Genomic DNA, 20,676 nt, shown 5'->3' with positions numbered 1-20,676 from the left:
TACAGTTGTCTACTCCATCCTAGCTTGATAGTCACTGCACACATTCCTCTAACGCTGCTACATCAGTCTGTAAGTGACCCAGTCTTTTCCCCCCCTGCCTCCAGAGCGACCGACCAGGAGCCATCCAGCAGCCTGTGTGGGGGGACAGTCAACCCTTCCTCTCCTCTGCTTCTTTTGATGCAGTGGCGGAGACGATCATGGCGTGGTTGACTGACTCTCCATACAACTCTGAGATGTGAGCGTCCAGGTAAGCGGTTTTGTCCGTCGGACTAAATCCCGTTCAGTTCTTTTCCTCACTGAATCCAGCTAAAATCAGTGAGAGTTTGATTTGACTGAACTGAATTTCTTTCGATTGGCTGACCGCCTTTTTTTAAAAATTTGTTAAGGTGTGAAGGGAAGGAGAAACAAGGAAAGCATTTTCTTTGAATGTATTTGAGTTGCCTTGTATTTCATTCCACCTCATTACATGGTGTGAAGAGACAAGGAAAGCACTTTCTTTATTTGCATTCATTTGGGTTGCCTTGTTTCACCTTCGTTGAACCGATGTTGTGCTGATTTTGCGTTGTGTTGCGTTGCGCCTACTGCACGCTCAGATTAGAATCGTGCCCTTGTCGCTGCACCGTGACTCAGGCGGGGTGTCTGCACATAGGAGGTGGCTCTGGGGGGGATAGCGTGAACCTCCAATGTGTTTCGACCTCCCCGTGAAGCTCATCTGTGCAGAGATTAATGGGATGACCACACCATATCGGGGGGCTCACGTGTATGTCATCGCCCACCCTTTGCCAAGAAGAGTCTGCAGTGACAATGGCCTCAGTGCAGGGGTTCAGAAGGGGTGAAAAAACAAGGAAAGCACTTTCTTTGCATTCATTTGGGTTGCCTTGTTTTCACCCTCTTTGAATCTAAGTTATTTGCATCGACTGAGCCGAATCTATTTGAATTCAATTGCATACAACTATATTCAAGGACCATGTTTCTTTTGAGAATCATGTCCTTGACGAAAAAAAGAAGACCAATTAGAAATGAGAATAAACGAGATAAGAAGAGAACAGAGATGAGAAAGGAGGTCAAGATCAAATGAGAAAAGGAGAACAAACCAGAAGAAACACAAGAGGAGATGCTGAGGAAACAGATGGAAAATTCAGGATTAAAGGTCAGGAAAATATAAGAGAACACATGAGGAAAGATGAGACTCGCCCACGAAGAGAGGAAACGTGACGACATAAGAGACACGGAAAGAACAGAAGGCAACAAAGAGCATGAATCTTTTCATGTTGAAGGTATGTATTACATATTAACATCAGATTTCATGCAGTATTTAATTATACTTCTGTACCTTCTATGTACTCTAAACAACCATCTCTGTCCTTCATCTGTGTTTTAAGAAGGACTTAAGGAAAGGAGTGTGTGAACCCCGTCATGGTAACGGTAAATCAATTTTAAAGTCAATTTATGTAATGATATTATCATCAATTGTGTCATAAATAAATGATCTGCTGATCCGGTTCTTGAAATTTTGTACTTATTCCCCTCGTCTCTTATTTATCTTTAAGAGAGAGGAGATGGATGAGGAGAGGAGGAGATGGGAGGGCAACAGGAAGTGTCTCTGCCATGCAAATGGTAAGTATCGACTTCTTACGTTAACGTTATTCTCAAAGTTAAATTAATATATAATGAGATGCTGGTCTGGTTTCTTACATGTTTAACTGTACCTCCCTTTATCTCCCTGTTGTCTCCTAGAGGAGAGCAAGCAGTGGAATGGAGGTGGAGACGAGACAAGATGAGACGAGACGAGACAACGAGATGACACAAGGAGAGCAGGTGGAGAGGAACAGAGATGAGACAAGACAAGAGGAGGAGAGGAGGACGTTGCAAGGTAAATATCAACTTGTTTGGTAAAACTGTCAGAACTTATAAAGAACTCAATCATATCATCATAGTATACCCTCCAAACACAATGACTGGACCAGAATGCAAAGAGAAACTTGAGAGAAATCTGTTCTAAAGTGTTTCTCATTTTTTCTTTACAGCTGAACCAAACTTCAGAAACTCCCAGAAGTCAGCGTCACCTGGCTACAATGACTTTTGAAGCGATCAAACAGTAAACGTGTGTTTGAAATAAAAAGTCAAAACGAGAGTTTTGGTGTCAGTTTGGTTTCTGAGGTTCAGGTGATACCTAATTGCTTTTGTATGTCAGGGAGTCAAAAGGTTGAGTTTTTTTTATTGTGTTGTAATAATGTTGGGGACTTCTGCCACCCTGAAAAAAGAGTAAAAGAAAATAAAACGAAAGGAAAAACAGGAAAATAGTCCTAAATGTAACTCTTCTCAACAAGCTCAGTGGGTTATCTTGAGTAACTGGGTCATGATTCCTCTTCAAATTATTATTTTTCATTTTTACAGTTAGACAGTGACAGGTTTACAGAGTAGTAAGGGTAAGATGCCTGTAGTAAATCACCTTTTTTGAAATTCAACCCACGTGGAATTTGACACTTTTTCACACCTGTTGATGCAGCTTGTATTTTGTAAAGTGGTGAGATCTTGTCAATTTCATTATCGTGTCATCTTTTACCATTATGAGGGCAGCTGGAAATCTGTAAATGCGCCCAAGAATAATTATCCTTGCGACCTCGTTCCGACACCACTTGAACGCACCTGACGCAGTTAAATTACGTCATACACGCGCCAACACAATATACATGTGGAAGCGGCTGGCTAAGTTGAGCAGCCAGTGTGTTTCTCCGGCTTCTTTTTCCTGGTTTCTCTCAGCGTCTGTGACTGATATCGACGTGATGAGGGTCTTCTAAAGAGTGTCGTTCCTCGTGGACTTAAAAATACTAATGGACCGTTAAATGCTGCGCGGTGCCTTTCTGCAGAGAGTTGCTAGCAAGCTAACGTCGGCAGCTAGTTGACACAGCGACATCAGCAAAGCAGACATTAGTCACCTCTGCCCATGTCAGATGGCTGATGAACGCGTGAAATGCGAAGCCCCCGCCCAGCGGGAGAATGACAATGACGGCGACGAGAGCGGCCAGAAGATACCGAGCGGCAATGGAGAGGCTGCAGCGGAAAACCAAAATATGTCCAAGAGGCAGAGGAAAAAGCTCCTGAAGCAGCAGAAATGGGAGGAGGAGAGGGAGCTTCGAAAGTAAGTGAGCTCGTTTTCGGCGGTCCTGTCAGAAACCTCTCGTTCATTCACCGAGTCAGCTGTGATAGCATGTGTCTTGTGGAGCACAGGCTGTTTTTATGAAGTATTCAAACGTCACCCTCCATGGTAGCACAGACGTGCTCCCTCACATGCCGAACTCCATTCAATAATGTGTCAATTTAAGAACCGTTATGTGAAACGTTTCTTAAATTCTGACTACAGTGTAGGAGTCTTCATCATGGTGTTGCATCGTTGCCCACACGTGCAGTATCTATCCTGTGTTTTTTTTTTTCCGTTCCAGGCAGAGACGGAAGGACAGGAAGCAGCAGCGTCGGCTTCAGAGGCAAAACCATCATCAGGAGGAGGAGGACAGAGGAGAAGCCCACGGTGTCAGAAAGCGTCCTCGCAGGGAGGTGACGTCCAGCTCACTGAAGCTGGTGGTGGACTGCAGCTTCGATAACCTCATGCATATCAAGGTAAACAGCTGTGGGAACAAATGTGGAGGGGTGCCCACCATGTCTGTATCGAGATATGAACAGAGGTTCTGACTGTCCTCTTGACCGATAACCCTTGTTTTGTCTTCAGGATGTCCGGAAGCTTCACAAACAGATCCAGCGGTGCTATGCTGAGAACAGACGAGCCTCTCATCCAGTGCAGGTGAGTGAGCGCCGACTGACGCGCAACAGTAGAGACAGACCTGTCCGATGTGTGACCCCTCCTCTCACTTCTCCAGTTTTACCTGACGAGCTTGGGAGGACAACTGAAACAGAGCATGGATGAGAAGGACAAAGGATGGGTAAACTGGAAGGTAAGCATCACCCTGAGTGATGTTTGCACTCGTGTTCTTTTCACTCTCCTTTTCTTTTTTGTTACCCGTCATGTCAAGCATAATCAAATGGCTCCTGGAAACGTAAACTGACATAGAAGAGTGCAGTTGGAAAAAAAAAAAAAAAAAAAAGATGGCTGAAAAAAGACGCAGCCGAATCAGAAATGTTGTAATTTTTCCTCTTGGTCAATTAGTGAGTCACTTTTATCAGATGTCACACTGCTCCCTCTGTAATTACTAAAATTTTTGCACAAGAACTCCTTTGGACTGCTCCTGATTAGTCATGTTCATGAATTTTCACACTCAACTGCAGTATTTAGCAAACTGGCAGTTCATTTCGATGCCCAGTGTTCCATTGCTCCACTGACAGCTGCCGTGGTTTCGGATATTTCAACATTTTCAACATTAACTTTCAAAAACAAATGCAACAAAAATATATTTTGATCATGAAAAGATATGCAAATAATTTTCTCAATTACTCAGTGCATCCCTTTTAGCTTAAAATATCTCAGGAAATGGTAAAAAAAAAAAGGTTACATCAAGAAGAAGTCAAATAGCTAATTAATAAGATAGTCGGTCCAAAACCCCAAAGGTATGCAATCGACTAGGGCTGCAGGAGACAGCTAAATCCGTTAATCTACCAATTACAATTTAGATTATTGGATTAATTGGATGAACAAGACTCAATTTTGTAATTTCCACCATTTTACTCAAAAAACAAAACTCGTTCCTTGTCTTCTTGTACTGTACAATTTCAGAAAACATTGTAAGGCAATTGCTGATGAAGCCAATATAAAAAAGGCAAAAAGAAATGAAATAAGTGACTTTGGGGATAGTAAGAAGGAAATGTAAATATATGTATGTATGTATGTATGTATTTATTTATTTAATCAGGTATTCCTTTAGTTTCTGTTGTGACAAATAAAGGATTCAGTTTTGATTATATTTTACTAATGCCATGAAATATTCCCCAGATTTCTAAAGGTTACGTGTCTCTCCGACCGCGTGTTAGCTCATTAGTGTTGGCTAAATCTGCTGTCACCTGCAGATTTGTGTCCAAATGCACTCACAGAAACGTAATGGACATAAAACCCTTACATCTGTTTTCTCTCAGTTTTGTGATGGATCAGTCACAAAGAGACATACCAAGGTCGAAGAAGTAACCCGATCATGAAATGATCTAAAACTCCTGCCTCTGTTGCTGTTTGTATTATGATCGTCTCTGTGAATACACACATTTTCTAGTTTTATTTTGCTGCTGCGTGCAGGACATCAACATTAAAACGGAGCACTACAGTGAAGTCGTGGCTAAGGAGGAGCTGGTGTATCTGACGTCAGACTCTCCCAACGTGCTGGAGGAGCTGGACCAAAAAAAGGCCTATGTCATAGGAGGTCTGGTGGACCACAACCATCATAAGGTGTGTGTGTGTGACTTGACAGCTGCCCGAGGATGCTGGACGTGACTCCTGCCTGCTGATTTGGACTGTTCTTCACTCCTTTGTCCGGGTTTTGTTCACAGGGGATCACCTTCGAGAGGGCGAAGGAGCTGGGGATCGATCACGCCCAGCTACCCCTGAGCAGTTTCGTTAAGATGAACAGTCGGAAGGTTCTGGCAGTCAACCACGGTAAGCACTACTATCAGACCAATATATGAGACTGAAATCATCAGCTAAGGCACCGTCCAAGTGGCTTCAGCATGCTCTGTCTAGAGTCTGATTGTATTGGTTGGCCGACATTGGCCTATGACAGATGTATCAGCATCCGCGTTCGTTTTATCTGATATGCGCCAATGTGAAACATTTTTGTTTTTACATAACATAATGAATAAAAAAAGATTCTATGGGTGATGGGTGCTTGCGTATATCGATATCAGAGTTTGTTTACACTCAAATATTTATCTGCCTCAAAAACCCAGTGGTGGTCATGGGCTCGGGTGCTGTTTGTGTCTTTGGAGTAAAATTGCTCACTTTTTTGTCCTGTCTAATGAGAGCATATCTGGCTAACTAGCATTATGTTCTAACAAGTCCCATTCAGAACTGAAAGATCCACAGTATGGGCACAAGTTTTGACGAATATTACCATATCAAGCTAACATAGGCATTAGTGGCACTGTTCTTCTCTTTATAAGTTTGTTCTAATATATAGCCTTTGTAGTCATGTTTCAACAAATCCTTGATTAAAAATATATATAAATGTCACATTTGCATTGCTGTTACAATGAAAGGTTTGATCTATTTCTACAGTTTAGGTCTACATGGGGAGGAAGAAGAAGTGGGGAATAAGGAAGAAAAAAATATGATCTACTCTGCAGTACAATATGGCCATAAAGGAATATAAACTGGTGCAGATGCCAGCTTTTCACCTGGGACTTGTTAGCTTTAGCCTCAGTCTGTTTTACATCAGCATTGAGTTAGTTAAATATCATATATGTAACCGTCAGGTGCATATTTAAAATCATCAGACATGGTTGTTGTTTTCATGCGTCAGCTGAAGTAATTAAAGTCGGCCGAAAATGAAGCTTCGCTGCGCCAGCGCTAATTATAAAGCTAGCTAGCAACAGCTGATACTGTTGTTGTCAGTTGTCTTTTCATCGACCAATCTTAATAATGGTTCATCTGTATCACTCATGCCTCTACTATCCTGCTCCCATTGCATATATTCGGTCTCAGCATGTGCTTTCTTCCCTCCTGCAGTGTTTGAGATCATCCTGGCATACCTGGAGAAGGGGAGCTGGCGGGAGGCCTTCTTCACCGTCCTGCCTCAGAGGAAAGGTGCCGTGGCCGTCGGCCAGGACGGAACGACCGCTCAGGAAAAAGAGGAGGAAGACTCGGACTCAGACTCTGACACACCAGAGCAAACTGAGAAAAGAACCTAAAACTTTTCAAGCATCTGAAGTCTGGACATGTCGATTGCTAAGGCTGTGTTCAAAAGAGTCACAATCTGTTTAGAACATATCTGTTGCTTTCAATCTTGAAGATTTTTTGTTTTAAACTGTTATTTATTGAGTTTTACTTTGTTCCTCCTCTTATGGGATGATAACTTAGTTGAACATCTAAAAGAAATGCAGCATTTCAGTTTTGCAGCAGATTTTGGCAGGATATACAGATGTAAGAACTGATTTATTCTTGACTTCTATGTTTTTTTTTTTTAAACATTTTTTTTTATTGTTTTAGGTGTCAGAGCTGTGCCAAATTGACTCATTTAAAAGAAAGCATAAAGTCAACACAAACAACATGTATGCCATCTGCAGTTTTTGAGTATAGTTGCAGAATTTGCGAATGTATCTTTTCATATGAATTTGATATAGAGCAGTGTTTTCACTTCTGCTCCCGGGGGCCCCCTGCCCTGCATGTTTTAGATGTTTCCCTGGTTTCGAGTGAGATTCAGATGAGATTTCTGCTGGTGTGTCTCAGTCTGGATGCTCATATGGGATCTCAAAGTGTTTTTTGTGTCGCCGGCAGCAAGACAAACAACGCCAAATCCAGAGAGATGGAATGTGCGACAGAGACGCTGAGCAGAATCCAGGCTGCTGTCTTTTGATGCCGCAGGAGTTTGCAATGTGGTAGAAGTGGGGTCATAGAAAATATTTAGATCTGACAGACCACCTGCATCTTACTTGAATGTAGTGACCCAAAGTGAACGTGCATAAATTAGCTTACACTGAACATATCCAAATAAAAGATGAAAGACTTTCTGCAAACCCACAGGGATCTTCTCGCTCTCGAATTTTCAGCACCAGTCCAGAGCGCAACTGCAACAATCATGAGGTCTAATCAGCATCTTGATACACCTGTCAGGTGAATTAGCCTAAAGGGAGTGATAAATAAACCTTTTGGGGGCATAAAGTCTTAAATCTTAGAAACCTGTAGTTGGAGCAAAAACAGAAGGTGTTTATATTTGTATTTAATTTATGTTCAACATCATTGAGACCAATTCAAACTGGTGCTCAAGAACGATCAGACAACTGTCAGCTGTGGCACTATTTAACTTGACATGTGTGATGTAGGTGAAGCTAAAGTTAAGAAAGATCAAGATAAAAAGGAGAGATGAGACAGAATGCAGTGGGGGACATTAGCGTCCTAAATTTTGACTTACTGATATGTGACGAGTCAAAAATGTAGGAGAAGCTAAGTCCTACCTCCTGTCCCAGACCACAGGCCTGTGTGGCAAATTATCTTGATGATAAATTCCCATCTGTGCTTTAATACTGTTGGACAATATGAGATGAAATGACAAGGGCACCTGGGGCCCTGTCTTTTAGAGGGGCCCAAGATGAAAAGTTGTTTTGAAGTATTTTATTTTTTCAGCTTACATTGTGTTTATGTGGAGCATAATTACCAAAAAAACATGATGAATAAATATTAAGAAATACATAGATAATGGTCATCAGGGGCCCCATAGTGGGCCCTGCCTACACATCCATCACAAGTAGAGCAACAACTATGTCATTCAAATAAATTGAATAGATTTGGGGACATACTTGACAATAAATCAAAATACATACATTGAAATTGTATTACTGGGGACTTTAAAGGGCCTATTTGTATCAGAGCACCTGTGACCCAGTCTGCCAGATGTTCTGACAGCAGATGTTCGAATGTATTGCTGGGCACATGACAAACCCACCGCTAGAGGAACCACGTGACAAGCATAAGGCCTCAGAGAAACAGTGCTCTGGGGTGATTGGTCACGGCAACTCAACCATGAGGTCAGTTTACACGTTTGTTTATTTATTTTTTTAATTTATTTTTTATTTTTGTATAACTTTATTGAACTTTAAAGGTCTGTCGACATGTAAAACCCTCTGGAAATACGTTTCCGGGGAGAGCTACAGCTGGTTGCTGTAGCAACGAAACCCGGAAGTTGTAGTATCCATAGTAACAAGGTAAGGCGACGCGTAGCCGGGGCAGATTATTTCTTTATATGCAGCTGGAGCTAAACGTCTCATCAGCTGTGGCCGAAGAGTCCGATGTCCCGAAAAGCGCTGAAGGTGGTGGTGCAGTTCAACTGCAGAGCGGTGAGTGTGTCACCGTCCCACCTCCACCTTCTTCCTCCAAGGGGGGGGGGGAAGTGAACTCTTCACAGTTTGTGTCATCCTGTTGGACTTTAATATATCAAAGTGATGAATTAGTAAAACTACTTAGTTCTATGGTATGTTTTGAACAAATGTCGCCATCTTCTCATTAGCAAGGCTGAACAGCTCTGCACGCGCAGCTCTTTACATGACGTGAGATGTAACGAGTAGGACACGTTAGAAGCAGAAGCAGCTGCTGTGTTGAAATGGGATGAAAGCTTGTTATGAGATAGAAAGTCAGAATTACGAGAGAAAAAGTCAGTATATATATATATATATATATATATATATATATATATATATATATATATATATATATATATATATATATATATATATATATATGTGTGTATATATATATATATATATATCTGTATATATATGTGTATATATATATATATATATATGTATGTATATATGTATATATATGTGTATATATATATATATATATGTCTGTATATATATATATATGTATGTATATATATATATGTATGTCTCTATCTGTATGTATATATGTATATATATATATGTATATATATATATATGTATATATATATATATATATATATGTATATATATATATATATATCTGTGTTGGTTTTAGTATAACTGATAACTCACTCAACTCATAACTGTTGAAACTATAAAAGTCAAACATCAGGAGATGAAAACGTTTGAATTGTGTGATAAAAGTCAAATCATAATGGAACTCCAAACCCCTCTCATGCAGTTTACAGTGCTGTGTTCACGTTCTTGAGATTAAATAAACGGAATGTGATTAAATTGAAATAGAGGTATGAGAATAAGTAGCCCTCTGTCATCCTTTGATCATTCTTAGTTTTTTTTGTCATGAACTGGCAAAAAATAAGAGGGATCATAGAGCAATGACTAAGTGATGTACGCATGAGACTGTGTTGTGGGTCAGTGTTGTGATGCCTTGTTACTGCTGCTCCTTCCAGCAGACCTGCATCACCACAGCATGAACAAAACCCGTGGTACACAGACGAGGGCGTCCGAGCAGCACAGCCCTGCTCACCGTCTTCAGTAACTGTAAAACTGTCCTCTGGGTTTTGGTACAGCAGTCTAGTTAACCTGCACTTCAGTCTTAACTGCTGCAGTCCCAGCGGGCAACTTGAAGCCAATTTGACGTTGAAAATTAGTCAAGATTTTGACTACCATCATAAATAGCCTACAGGAGCTTTGACATCCTTATGGTTGTAAAGAGGTTCAACAAAGGGATCAATCCCACATCGGGTTACTGCGCTATATACTGTAAGTCAAAATATTTGCTGCTCAATACCTGATATCAAATTGGCGTTGGTTTGATGTCTGGAAACATGGCGTCGAAACGATGTCAAAATAACATCAACATCATCGTTATTTGGCTAAAATTTGACATCAATCAAATTGATGTCAAAGTCTGACATCATGTTGATTTACGTTTTTGACCAAATCTGGATTCAATTTTGATGTCAATGTTTGATGTCATCTTGATGTTGCATTTACATCAGATGCCCGCTAGGTTGTGCTCAGTGAGCTTGAGAGTAGCTTGCAACAAATCATCATCAATCACGTGTTATGAATGTGATGACGTAGGAGGCTGAAACTAGAATATTAAAGGAAAGACATTTTTTTAAGGGAATTTCAGTTATTTTTTAAAGGCAATTTCAGTTATTTATTTTTCAGTATATTTAATCCCCAAAATTGCAGCATTTTAATAATCTTATAATGCAAGAACTGATACCTCCACATACCACCAGAGGGAGCTCGTATACCACCAAGAATAGTGGCTCTAAAGCGTGCATTAAACATTTAAATACATCAATCCAGTGCACTTAAAGAGGAAATAAACAAAATCATTTGTGCCAGATGATCACTACAGTACACTGTTTAGGGGGCTTCTGGTGGCATCAGGGGCCCCTGTGCAACTTTTGTCCGAGCAACTGGAATCAACACAAAACCAAAATTCCTTGTGGCTGCTTTAAAGCCACTCCAGAGGTTGTCGCCTTCCACTGGCAGCCAGAAGAAAATGGTTTAGGTACAGCACATATTTAACCCCATCCAAAGAAACTAATATGTACCTCCACTATTCTAAGGTTTCTTGTCCTGGTGTTCATCTGCCAGCCAAGGATGATATCTACCTGAGCATGTGCTTCATGGGCCAGTACCACCAGTCCGAATGTCTCCCTGCCGTCTTTCCTCTGCTGTTTCATGAGAAGATGACCTTTGAGAAGGCAGGTCTTTAGTCAGGTCTGATAATCTGAATGAGACGAGTAGCTGAAGTGAAGTGCGTGAAATGTGTTTGCATGTGCATTTTAAGACATTAATAAGTGATTTGTTACATCCGGTGTCATTCTCTGTAAAGGATATAAATAAACATGACTACACGGTACTAAATGTTATATTGACAGGAGATGTGAATAATGACAAATATAGTAATAAGAAAATAAGAAAACTTTTTTTTTTTTTTTCTGTTTAGATTTTCAGGCATGCAGTTGATCCGGGAGACATCGCTGTGATGCTTGAGTGTAAGTTACGTAAAGGTGCAATGTGTAATAATTGGCCACAACTTCATACTCCAAACAATTAGGGGGCAGCAAATCACCACAGTTACCGCTAGCTGCTGCTATCTCTAGCTGTCATGAGCTAATTCACTCGGTTAGCCATGCAGGTATTAGCCTTATTAGTTATTACTGGAGTCTGCCTGGACCGGTTAGCAAGCTGACTACAGTAAGCCATCAACATCTCTGCATATTCACATCCTTTTGATAATTTTATCATATCTATGAATGTTTTTTTTTTTTTAAACTAATAGCTTACATACTGTACCTATAATAGTTGATTGTAATAGAGTGATACTGTCTGTGGCCGAGCTAGACTAGCTGTTTCCCCACCAGACATTTGAACAACTGTTATCATGAATGTCATCGCAAGAGCCATCAGCCTCTAAATAAACATGTCACATTTAGCTAAGGAAATGTCAAGATGATTTTCTGATGTGCAATGATTTGTTCCATAATCCTAAAGATAGAGAAAAGACACATTTCTTCATTTTTAGCCTGAGCTATTATATTTTGCTGATTGCTATTATATTCATATGCAACTTCCCAAGGATGGTCTGTCATTAAAGGTTCAATGGATTGTCTGTGTTATATTATTGAACAAGACTGTTTTAAAGCCTGCAGTATTCTCATGATATCTCTAGAGGAACTTGAAACACATCTAATAGTGATCTTGATTATACATGATACTGTGGATCTATCTCACATTCACACCTTTCCTCTTCAGATGAGACGGTCAGAGTAGAACTGGTGCAGCTGGTTCCTCCAGGTGATGCTGTTTATTCCCAATACCTTTTTTGTTCCACTGCTTATTATTATTATTATTATTATTATTATTATTATTATTATTATTATTATTATTATTACTATTATTATTGTTATTATTATTGTTATTATTATTGTTATTATTATTATTATTATTATTATTATTATTATTATTATTGTTGTTGTTATTATTATTGTCATTATTATTATTATTATTATCTGTTGCTGCAGTTAATCTTAAATGTTCCCTCTCTTTTCTGTTTACATACTAAAATGTGGACCCATTCTTTGAATTGCCAATCATCGTGATTTCAGCCAGTTGAAGTTTAACAGTAGTGCATATGCGTCAGCAGGGGGGGACTCTCTGGCCTGCTTCGAAGAAGACGCTCGTCGTTTCTTATTCCCAGAGCCCAAACTGGTTCCCTCTTTCTCTGGAGTGGATCGAGAGGTTCTGATGACCCGAGCTCCTCACTTTCCAGTAGGTCCAGTCCTAATACAGATTACCTTAAAGGGTAAAGTGATGGTTCTTTCTGTTTTGTGGTTTAAAGATACTATGTGTTCCTTTTCCACATGGGCACATAACTCACTTTTTTAATTTTAAGACATTATTGTGTGATGCTAAGGTTACTATCTCTGACACCATCAGACTTCAAATGCAAATTTTCATTATCTTAACTCAATTTCTGCTACAGTGCTCTTGCAGATGTGACTGGGGGAGCACACTAATTATGTCACACAGACACTGTAGTAGGGGTTTCACAGAATAATCGACCAGTCGACCATCAAAACCACTAATCGACACTGTGCATTGTTGTAGAATTCATTGTCCATCTGAGATTGTAGCACGGTGACATCATAATGCCTCATATCAAGGCTATAGAGATGGCCCTCTGACAACAGAATAATTTTCCACATTATGTCATGTTAAATAAGCAGAATTCAATGTATTTAGACAATTTCCGCTAAAGAGCAATCATGGTGTTCCGGCCATCGGTGGCGGCTCATTAAACAGCCTCTCGGAGCTAATCAAGACAATTGACAACTGACTAAGCGTGATCTTTGCAGTTTAATGTCACTGTGGTACTAATATTCCCTGTCCTGTCTTTTTCGCAGGGCATCTCTCCCAGGTTGGAGTTTTCCACCAAAACATCCATTGTTGAGTGCTCAGCTGAGGCAGAGATCAACACTTACCCCAAGGTGCCCATGGTAAAGATTATATTATTTTGCTCAAATACTGTATATGTATAGTATAATAAGTCCAAAAGTATCAGATCTGGGATGACCACATTAACTGGACCTGATCAGGTATTGTGTTAGCGGCAGAGCTCTGGGGGGTACCAGTCCAACCCCAGTGTCTTTAATGAGTTTCAGAATGAGATTGTTAACTAATCTGACCTGAGCCTGAACTATTTGAAACAGATTTACCACATGTGGTTCTAGCACAATGTTAAACGGAGGTAGTTAGAAAGCCCAGTTAACTATGTAATGTTTCAGCTGTAGTTAGTTTTGAGACATCCGCCCTTTTGTCTCCAGAAACCAGTAATAAATAGGAACAGGAAACAATCCAGCAGGCCAAGGAGATCCTCACCTCAGAGGAAGCAACCTCAAAACCATGGAAAGAGACGAGGTGGCAGGGTGTGCAGAGAGAGACAAAGCAGCACTAGGTCACCTTCTTACATTTCCAGATCCAAGTCACTATCACCTCTTAGAGCTGGAAACGCCCAGCGTTTGGCCCGACTCAGCCTGGACTCTGCAACTCGTGGTTCTGCCGACCAGGACACGAATGGCACCTCTCATCCTGTAAGCACTACAACATGATTTGTCTTTATCGCATTTCTGGCCGGCAGATGGCAGACAAGTGCTGAGTCTCCAAACAGCAGTTATTTCTACCGAGTGCAGAAATAACTCTTGAACTTGTATCCAGTAGTGCTCTCACCTCTTACTCTCAAAAATCTCTCCAGTTTCCTCTCATTTTGATGTTTCAACAGCTGGGTTAAGTCTCAAACCCATGAACTGGGAGGAAATAGACTTTTTTTCCCTCTTTTTTTTATTGAATACCTGTATTAAAACTGATGAGCTCACAACCACAACTTGTAGAACTTTTAACCTTGTAGAGAGAAAATGCCTTTTGTGCAATTGTAATTGCTATCACATCATACCTGTCATAAGTTAGTCACTAACATTTCAGGAAACACTTTATATTAGCTGCTTGGAATGACATGATGAATTGCCTTCTGTTCCCTTATCGCAATTAAATGGTCCACCGTCTCTGCTAAAACAGCCACTGCCCTGCTTGTTTACATCCTGTAGCAATCTGACCTGCTCACTGTGTTACTCTCCCCGTGTGCAGCTGGTGGCTTCGTGGCCTGGAGCCAGTCGGTCTGCCTCGCCACAGCGTTCTGCAGTCTTTACAAGCTCCTCTTCACCTTTGACCAAGTCTTCATCCACAGGTGCACTTTTGCCATTATTGTTATACTACTCTGTTGTCATGACCTGATTTACTGTAGCAGGCTGCAAGTTTGATGAGCAAAACCTTATCTACAGTACAGAGGCCTACTTACAGTCACGTCTCTGTCACCAAAGAAATGCAAATTTGTGATGGTTCAAAAAACGATTTTCCCTTTGTCTTTGCTGTTTTAGTGAGATTTTCTCCATCTGGCAGAAGACAGTCTTTATCTGGTGGTTTGGTATGAACAATTCATTTTCTTCCTCTTTGACCTCTTAGACAGGAAGTCATATGATTTGTCACATGTGGGCCTGATTCAAAGGAGTGGAAGTGGAAGCAGGGGAAACAGCTCGACTGTGTCCAAAGTTACAAATTACATCTTCCATCACTGCTAAAGTGAAATTATTAATACGCTGTATCCCGTTTGTTTAATTTGTACATAAACAGAAATTTAAAAACTACAATTTGTGATTTAGAGAGAATGCCATTTTTACACCAACATTAGTGGTGTACGCACTTAGACTAGCCAGTTGACTCCTTTTTCCCACTGCCAGGAGATGAGCTTGCCTTTCTCCTTTTTTTTTTGTTGTGTGTCACTGTCAACTTCACGAAGGCACCAGATAAACAGGGAACAGTAGAAAGCAGCAGATCATATACCTCTACACAATACATCCAGAAAAACTCATTGTCAATAACATTCTCAACTAGACACATCATTTTATCAGGAACTGATGATGAAGCCACATGTGCAGTCTATCGGGGCAGACAAATGCAGATTCGGGGCTTGTGACTCCCGAATGACTTGATTAAACTCAGGAGAGATCATTTTGATTCATATAAATTGACAAACACACAAAAATGCAGACCACTGCAATGGAGATCAGTACTAGAGAATAAAAGTCAACCGACTGCATTAGTGCAGATGCATTCACAAGATGGTTGTTTGATAGTAAAAGAAACAAACTCCTCTCTGCTTCCATCTGGCAGGTTGGGGGAATAGAAGACGACTCCAGTTCTTCAGGAACACAAGACTCCCTTGACTACCACCAAGGCCCTGACCCTTCAACGCTGTGGCAGTCTTACAGAGAACAGGCCGTGCACAGCAGGTCCTTTCTCTTGACTTATGTTAATTATTGATGTTCACAGTATAATCATGCAGCTCACCACAAAGGTAGAAAATATAACACACAATTAGGTTAATAATTACACATATTGAACCTCATAAATTTAAAAAACGTGTACGTTGGGGCTGATGGGTGACGTATTTCTACCACTTTAGATGGAATTAAGTGTTTGTGCAAAGCTAGGATAAATGATGGACCAACAGCATCTCTCATCTAATTGTTGTGCAGAGGTTACCTGGTTATCACAGTTCTCATCTGGCTTTGAGTTTGTCTGCAAACAAGCATTATGCAGATGACACTGGAATGTACATTTTTCAAGCCAGTAGTGATAACTGATTAACAGTTCATTTAAGGTGTAATGCCCTGACTACTGGTGTAATGTTCAGGTGCCAGTCCAGCACTCACAGAGAATGGGAAGAGGTCCAGGAGCGTGTTCGGGGACTCCTAACAACACCAAAAGCTGTCCGCCGACTTATCTATGTAAGTAATACATAACATTAGAGTGTCATCAGTATGTGTTTCAGTCTGGCTGCTGTATGTCTGTTGACTCAGTTGTTGCTATTTTGCAGTTGTAGATAGTTGTGTGATAGTTACTTAAAAATCATTTTGGTGTCTCTCTGCCCCTCTGTCACTTGTTTTTGCACTATGGTACCTTAGTGAGAGGGTAGGATCCCGTTACACACATGTTTACCAAGAGATACATGTTTTCAACGCATAACATTGTTATGCCATAACGAGTTTTGTTTGTAGTCTTAAATACATTGGCAAATTGTTGCACGCATGTATTTGTATTTACTATTGTAGCGTTACACTCAGAAACTGTGGGGGTCGCCAAATCACACAAAATGCTATTTTTTTCGACACAACGTTGCTTCACTTACCACAAATTATCAATGAAATGTCCTGCAACTAAAGTGGGAACCAAGCTTTTATTTGAAACAGGCTTATGTTTCAAATTTTCCCCCATTTCATAAATATGACTTATTATGTTTCATGAGAAGCCTACAAACTGGCTTTGCAGACTTTGATTGTGACAGTGGCTATCCAGTTGGGGTGCCACACTCGAGACTTCTGTTGATCGAGTTGGCTAACATCCGGTTTAGCGGTGAGCTATCTTGGATGTGGATGAAATGTAATCGGGCGTCTCTTCTAGACTCTTCAAATTTTATTGGACCGAACTGCTTAAATTCTGACAGTAAAATGAGTCAAATAAATTCATGTCCGAGAAACACTGCGGCGATTTAAGAGTACATGACTGTTCTTGTGTTTTAGGGGGCCACAGACTACGAGATAGACCAGGTTTTAGCCAGCAGGTCCATCTCTCCAGGACCCCCGGAATGACAAGGCAAGGCTCTAAAAAGGTGAGGTGGACCTGCTCTCTGTCTCCATGGCTCTATTCCAAACCGATTCCCACAAACTCCCACTGTGAAAAGAGTGTGATTCCATTGGCTATGGAGTGTCTCTTAATTTAGGGGGTGTGTATAAATATACTGGCAAGCTTTGGAATGCCCATGCCTTCTCAGACGGAAGAACATAGACGTACAATATAGTTTTAAACATTTCAATTTCTATTTCTTATTCACTATATATGGTTATAAATATTATAAAACACGTATTACCATGTATTGTATTTGATTTTTTGAATGCATTTTTTTTTTCAGTATCTCTTTGCTGTTACATTTGTATTCCTGGACGAACTGTAATTTCTCCAATTTCTCCTTTTGGATCAATAATACATTTTTCTGATTATTATGCATTTCTTAACAACATGTTCATACAGTGTTACCTGTAATTCTTTCATGTGTGCAAAAAAACGAAACAAAACGGTGCTGCACCTGAGAGGAGTGTGGTTTGTGCGCCTGCATCGATACAAACTCGCTGTTGGAGGGCTTTATAACCCACTCCGTCTAAAGGTCAACTGCTTTGGAATAACAATGTTGGGGACACTCCACAAAAAAACGCACAAACAGAGTGACAGTGGGCAGGTTGAGGTTGAAAATAACTAATTGCTACTGAAATTACTGTAATTAAGTCTTCTTTTTTGGGTACTGTGTACTTGTAATTTCACAGGTAATTGTTTAAAACTGTAATTTTACTTGTATTGAAGTATGCATTACACCATGCTATGTACTTAGTTACTATTAAAGATTACAGTTTTAATTAGTATCTAAACCTTTCATCTGCATTTTCGTATCCAACTGTGTAGTATTTATCAACAATTACTAGGTTTCCTAGCAAAATTATTTTATTGCATCATGACTGTGTTTTAATATATAATAATAATTGTGATACTACTACTACTACTACTACTACCACTACTACTAATAATAATAGATCCAAGGATGCTTTACATAGGGGAGGGTGGAAAAACAATTATCACTGATCTGGTTATATACAAACCTACATTTATATAAGTCATAGTTGTTGAAAAATACATGAATAAACAATTCACTCAGCTTAGTACACTATAGTATGCTATAAACCATTAATGAAATGTTAATATTAGTGGCAATAAATGCTAAATTGTTTCAAATGGAGTTTCATATTATATTTTCCCATTCATTCATCACCTCCTGTCCCGTATCTCCTAAACCGACTGTACCACCCACTGTACCAAAACTGCCAACTTTCTGAGGAGCTGAAGCTGCAAAAGAAGCCCAAACTTGTTTTGCTGTTTTAAGAGTGTGATGTCAAATATCTGTCTCTTCCCTCCCCTTTAGGGAACCGTGATGCCAAGACTCTCCTGATATTTGTGTGTGTGCAAAAGAGAGGTATTTCGCTGCAGTGGTTTGATAAAAGTCGACACTCCCTTTAACGACTGGCAAAATTATTTGTTTTAAAATAAACCTTTTAGAATTGAACTCATTGTTATATCTCACTTTGAACACACCCAGGCGTCTGAGTTTGACGTCATAAGTCCTGATCTTGTTAATCTATCAAGCTGACATTGCCGAGTCCTCAGGTAAATCAACCGAAGGCCATTAAAAGCTAATTGTGTCTATGGCCATGCAGCTCTGTGTGAACTACTGCCATATATCAGAGAAATAGCTGCTCACTACTGTATGACTGTGCAACATTAAGCAGTGGCTCTACCAGAACATTGTGATCTATAACAGAATGGCTGCTGAAACAGAACTCTATTTTAGTGTTATAAAAAGTCAGTGTAGGTCCTGGTGACAGCGCAGATATTTTGGTGGTTTGCGTGATCAATTTTAAAGGCTTTGAATAATGCTATTAATAACAGACTGTTCGGGATGAGCAGGGATTGCTGCATCGCTATGGTCCTGCTTGTCAGCAGGGCTAAACAGGGCTGCAACTGCCCCTATTAGGCCCGTTTCAGTCAACTCCTCTTTTAAAAGATGAAGCCTCTTGAGGTCTGAATGGTAGTAGGCTGAACGTAAATCCTCTCCCTAGTGAGAAATTCTACACAGAACTACAGTGATGGCCATGTAGCCTCAAAAAGACCCAGTAGGCTTCTAATGATCCAGTTCATATGAGGATGCATCTTATGATTTCTAAAGGCAAAAGTGTTTCACACCCAAAGGCAGAACAAACAGCGTGCTGTCACTGAGATGTAAAATGCCATATATTTTAGAAATAGGGATACACATTTTCAGGCAGTCCCTCCTTGTAGACACTCATTGTACTCTACTCTGAAGTAGTAGTGTGACAAATAAGAGCTCAAGAGAAGTTTAAGATTCAAGTTTCATTATTAATTTGCCATTTTGCAACATAATATTGTTATAAGATATTTCTGTTGTAATCCCCCAAGCTGCAAATGCAATCAGACTATACTGACTAATAATGGATAAACAATTATTAAGTCAGGAAAAAGGACTAGGGTGATGAGTTGAAGAGTCTCACAGTCTGAGGAGTGAAGTTGCTCTGTCGCCAGATACTTCTGTATCTGTTGTCCGATGGCAGCAGGGTGAACAGACTGTGGCTGGGTGGTTGTTTTCTTTCAGAATCTTTGGGCTTTGTGCAGACATCACACTTCATTTAAGTCACTGATCCTCAGCAGATGGGTACCACTGCAATTGCGGCAAATTGTTGCTGTGGCCATGATTGTCAAGTAGTCTGTTTCAGCAAATTTTAATAGTAGTTGTCAGATGCAGTGTGCTGTACACTGTACAAACATTTCATACATGTGTGTCTTATCACAATGAATGCAAAAATTAAATGTGCCACATTGGGTGGAAAGCCATTTACATAGTCTTGGAGAAGGTTGGGTGTTGTTCAGGTATTAAAGAAGAACCTTGTGAATTGGGATTGTTTTGGCAAATTACTTTTTCCAAGGTCAAGAATCAGATAAGCCAGATCATTTAACAGATAAGCCAAGAATTGTTCAAGGTGCTGTGGATGAATCTTCACAGCTAATGAGCCTGAACCATAATCAGCCAATCCATCTTCCAGAATCAAAAGGCAGGTTTTCCATTTATGTGCAACTTTTTCTGGACTTTTCCAAAACACTGGGTAGTAGAAATATGTTGCCAAATAACACAATGTTTTGTGTTTTAAGAGAAAAGCTTTCTCACGACTTATCACCTGAACAACTCGGAATGTCCCCAGAATGCACACTGCTCAGAAAATTAAGGGAACACTTAATCGCCACAGTTTAACACCAAGTCAGTTAAATTTCAGGGATATCAATATGTCCATTTTAGAAGTACAAGTGATTGTGAATCAGTTTCACCTGCTTTGATACAAATGAAAGTGACAACAGGTGCATTGGAGAGGG

At 40.1% G+C, this 20,676-nt stretch overlaps 3 protein-coding genes across 6 annotated transcripts in view; all 3 read left to right on the top strand.

Moving 5' to 3' along the window:
- The window catches only part of LOC119027670, a 36,314-nt gene extending 34,180 nt beyond the window's left edge, over positions 1–2,134 (top strand). The window contains exons 5-8 of the mRNA XM_037113078.1: positions 105–1,425; positions 1,551–1,617; positions 1,738–1,873; positions 2,028–2,134. Of these exons, the coding sequence (XP_036968973.1) occupies positions 105–239 (135 nt within the window). The 3' untranslated portion in view covers positions 240–1,425; positions 1,551–1,617; positions 1,738–1,873; positions 2,028–2,134. The remainder of the gene's footprint in view (positions 1–104; positions 1,426–1,550; positions 1,618–1,737; positions 1,874–2,027) is intronic.
- Positions 2,135–2,659: 525 nt separating this feature from the next.
- trmt10a (tRNA methyltransferase 10A) lies at positions 2,660–7,672 on the top strand. Its single transcript, XM_037113075.1, has 7 exons — positions 2,660–3,142; positions 3,444–3,618; positions 3,728–3,799; positions 3,876–3,950; positions 5,237–5,386; positions 5,488–5,593; positions 6,662–7,672. The coding sequence occupies exons 1-7, from the start codon at positions 2,955–2,957 to the stop codon at positions 6,841–6,843; spliced, it is 948 nt and encodes a 315-aa protein (XP_036968970.1). The 5' UTR covers positions 2,660–2,954; the 3' UTR covers positions 6,844–7,672.
- A 1,156-nt stretch (positions 7,673–8,828) lies between these two features.
- Positions 8,829–18,799, top strand: spata6l (spermatogenesis associated 6-like). 4 transcript variants are annotated; one of them, XM_037113072.1, is made up of 13 exons: positions 8,829–8,985; positions 11,139–11,276; positions 11,522–11,570; positions 12,331–12,372; positions 12,722–12,846; positions 13,482–13,565; positions 13,902–14,168; positions 14,719–14,818; positions 15,009–15,055; positions 15,802–15,920; positions 16,325–16,418; positions 17,211–17,299; positions 18,659–18,799. In XM_037113072.1, the coding sequence occupies exons 1-12, from the start codon at positions 8,938–8,940 to the stop codon at positions 17,277–17,279; spliced, it is 1,182 nt and encodes a 393-aa protein (XP_036968967.1). In that variant the 5' UTR covers positions 8,829–8,937; the 3' UTR covers positions 17,280–17,299; positions 18,659–18,799. The 4 variants fall into 4 exon arrangements, with proteins under 4 accessions (XP_036968967.1, XP_036968966.1, XP_036968969.1 ...); XM_037113071.1 differs by having other exon boundaries at positions 13,482–13,574; XM_037113074.1 differs by lacking the exon at positions 13,902–14,168 and having other exon boundaries at positions 13,482–13,574.
- The last annotated feature ends 1,877 nt before the right edge of the window (positions 18,800–20,676 follow it).

This window comes from Acanthopagrus latus, chromosome 10, assembly GCF_904848185.1.
Source record: "Acanthopagrus latus isolate v.2019 chromosome 10, fAcaLat1.1, whole genome shotgun sequence".
Taxonomy (NCBI): Eukaryota; Metazoa; Chordata; class Actinopteri; order Spariformes; family Sparidae; genus Acanthopagrus; species Acanthopagrus latus.
This window is presented reverse-complemented; position numbering and strand designations above follow the sequence as displayed.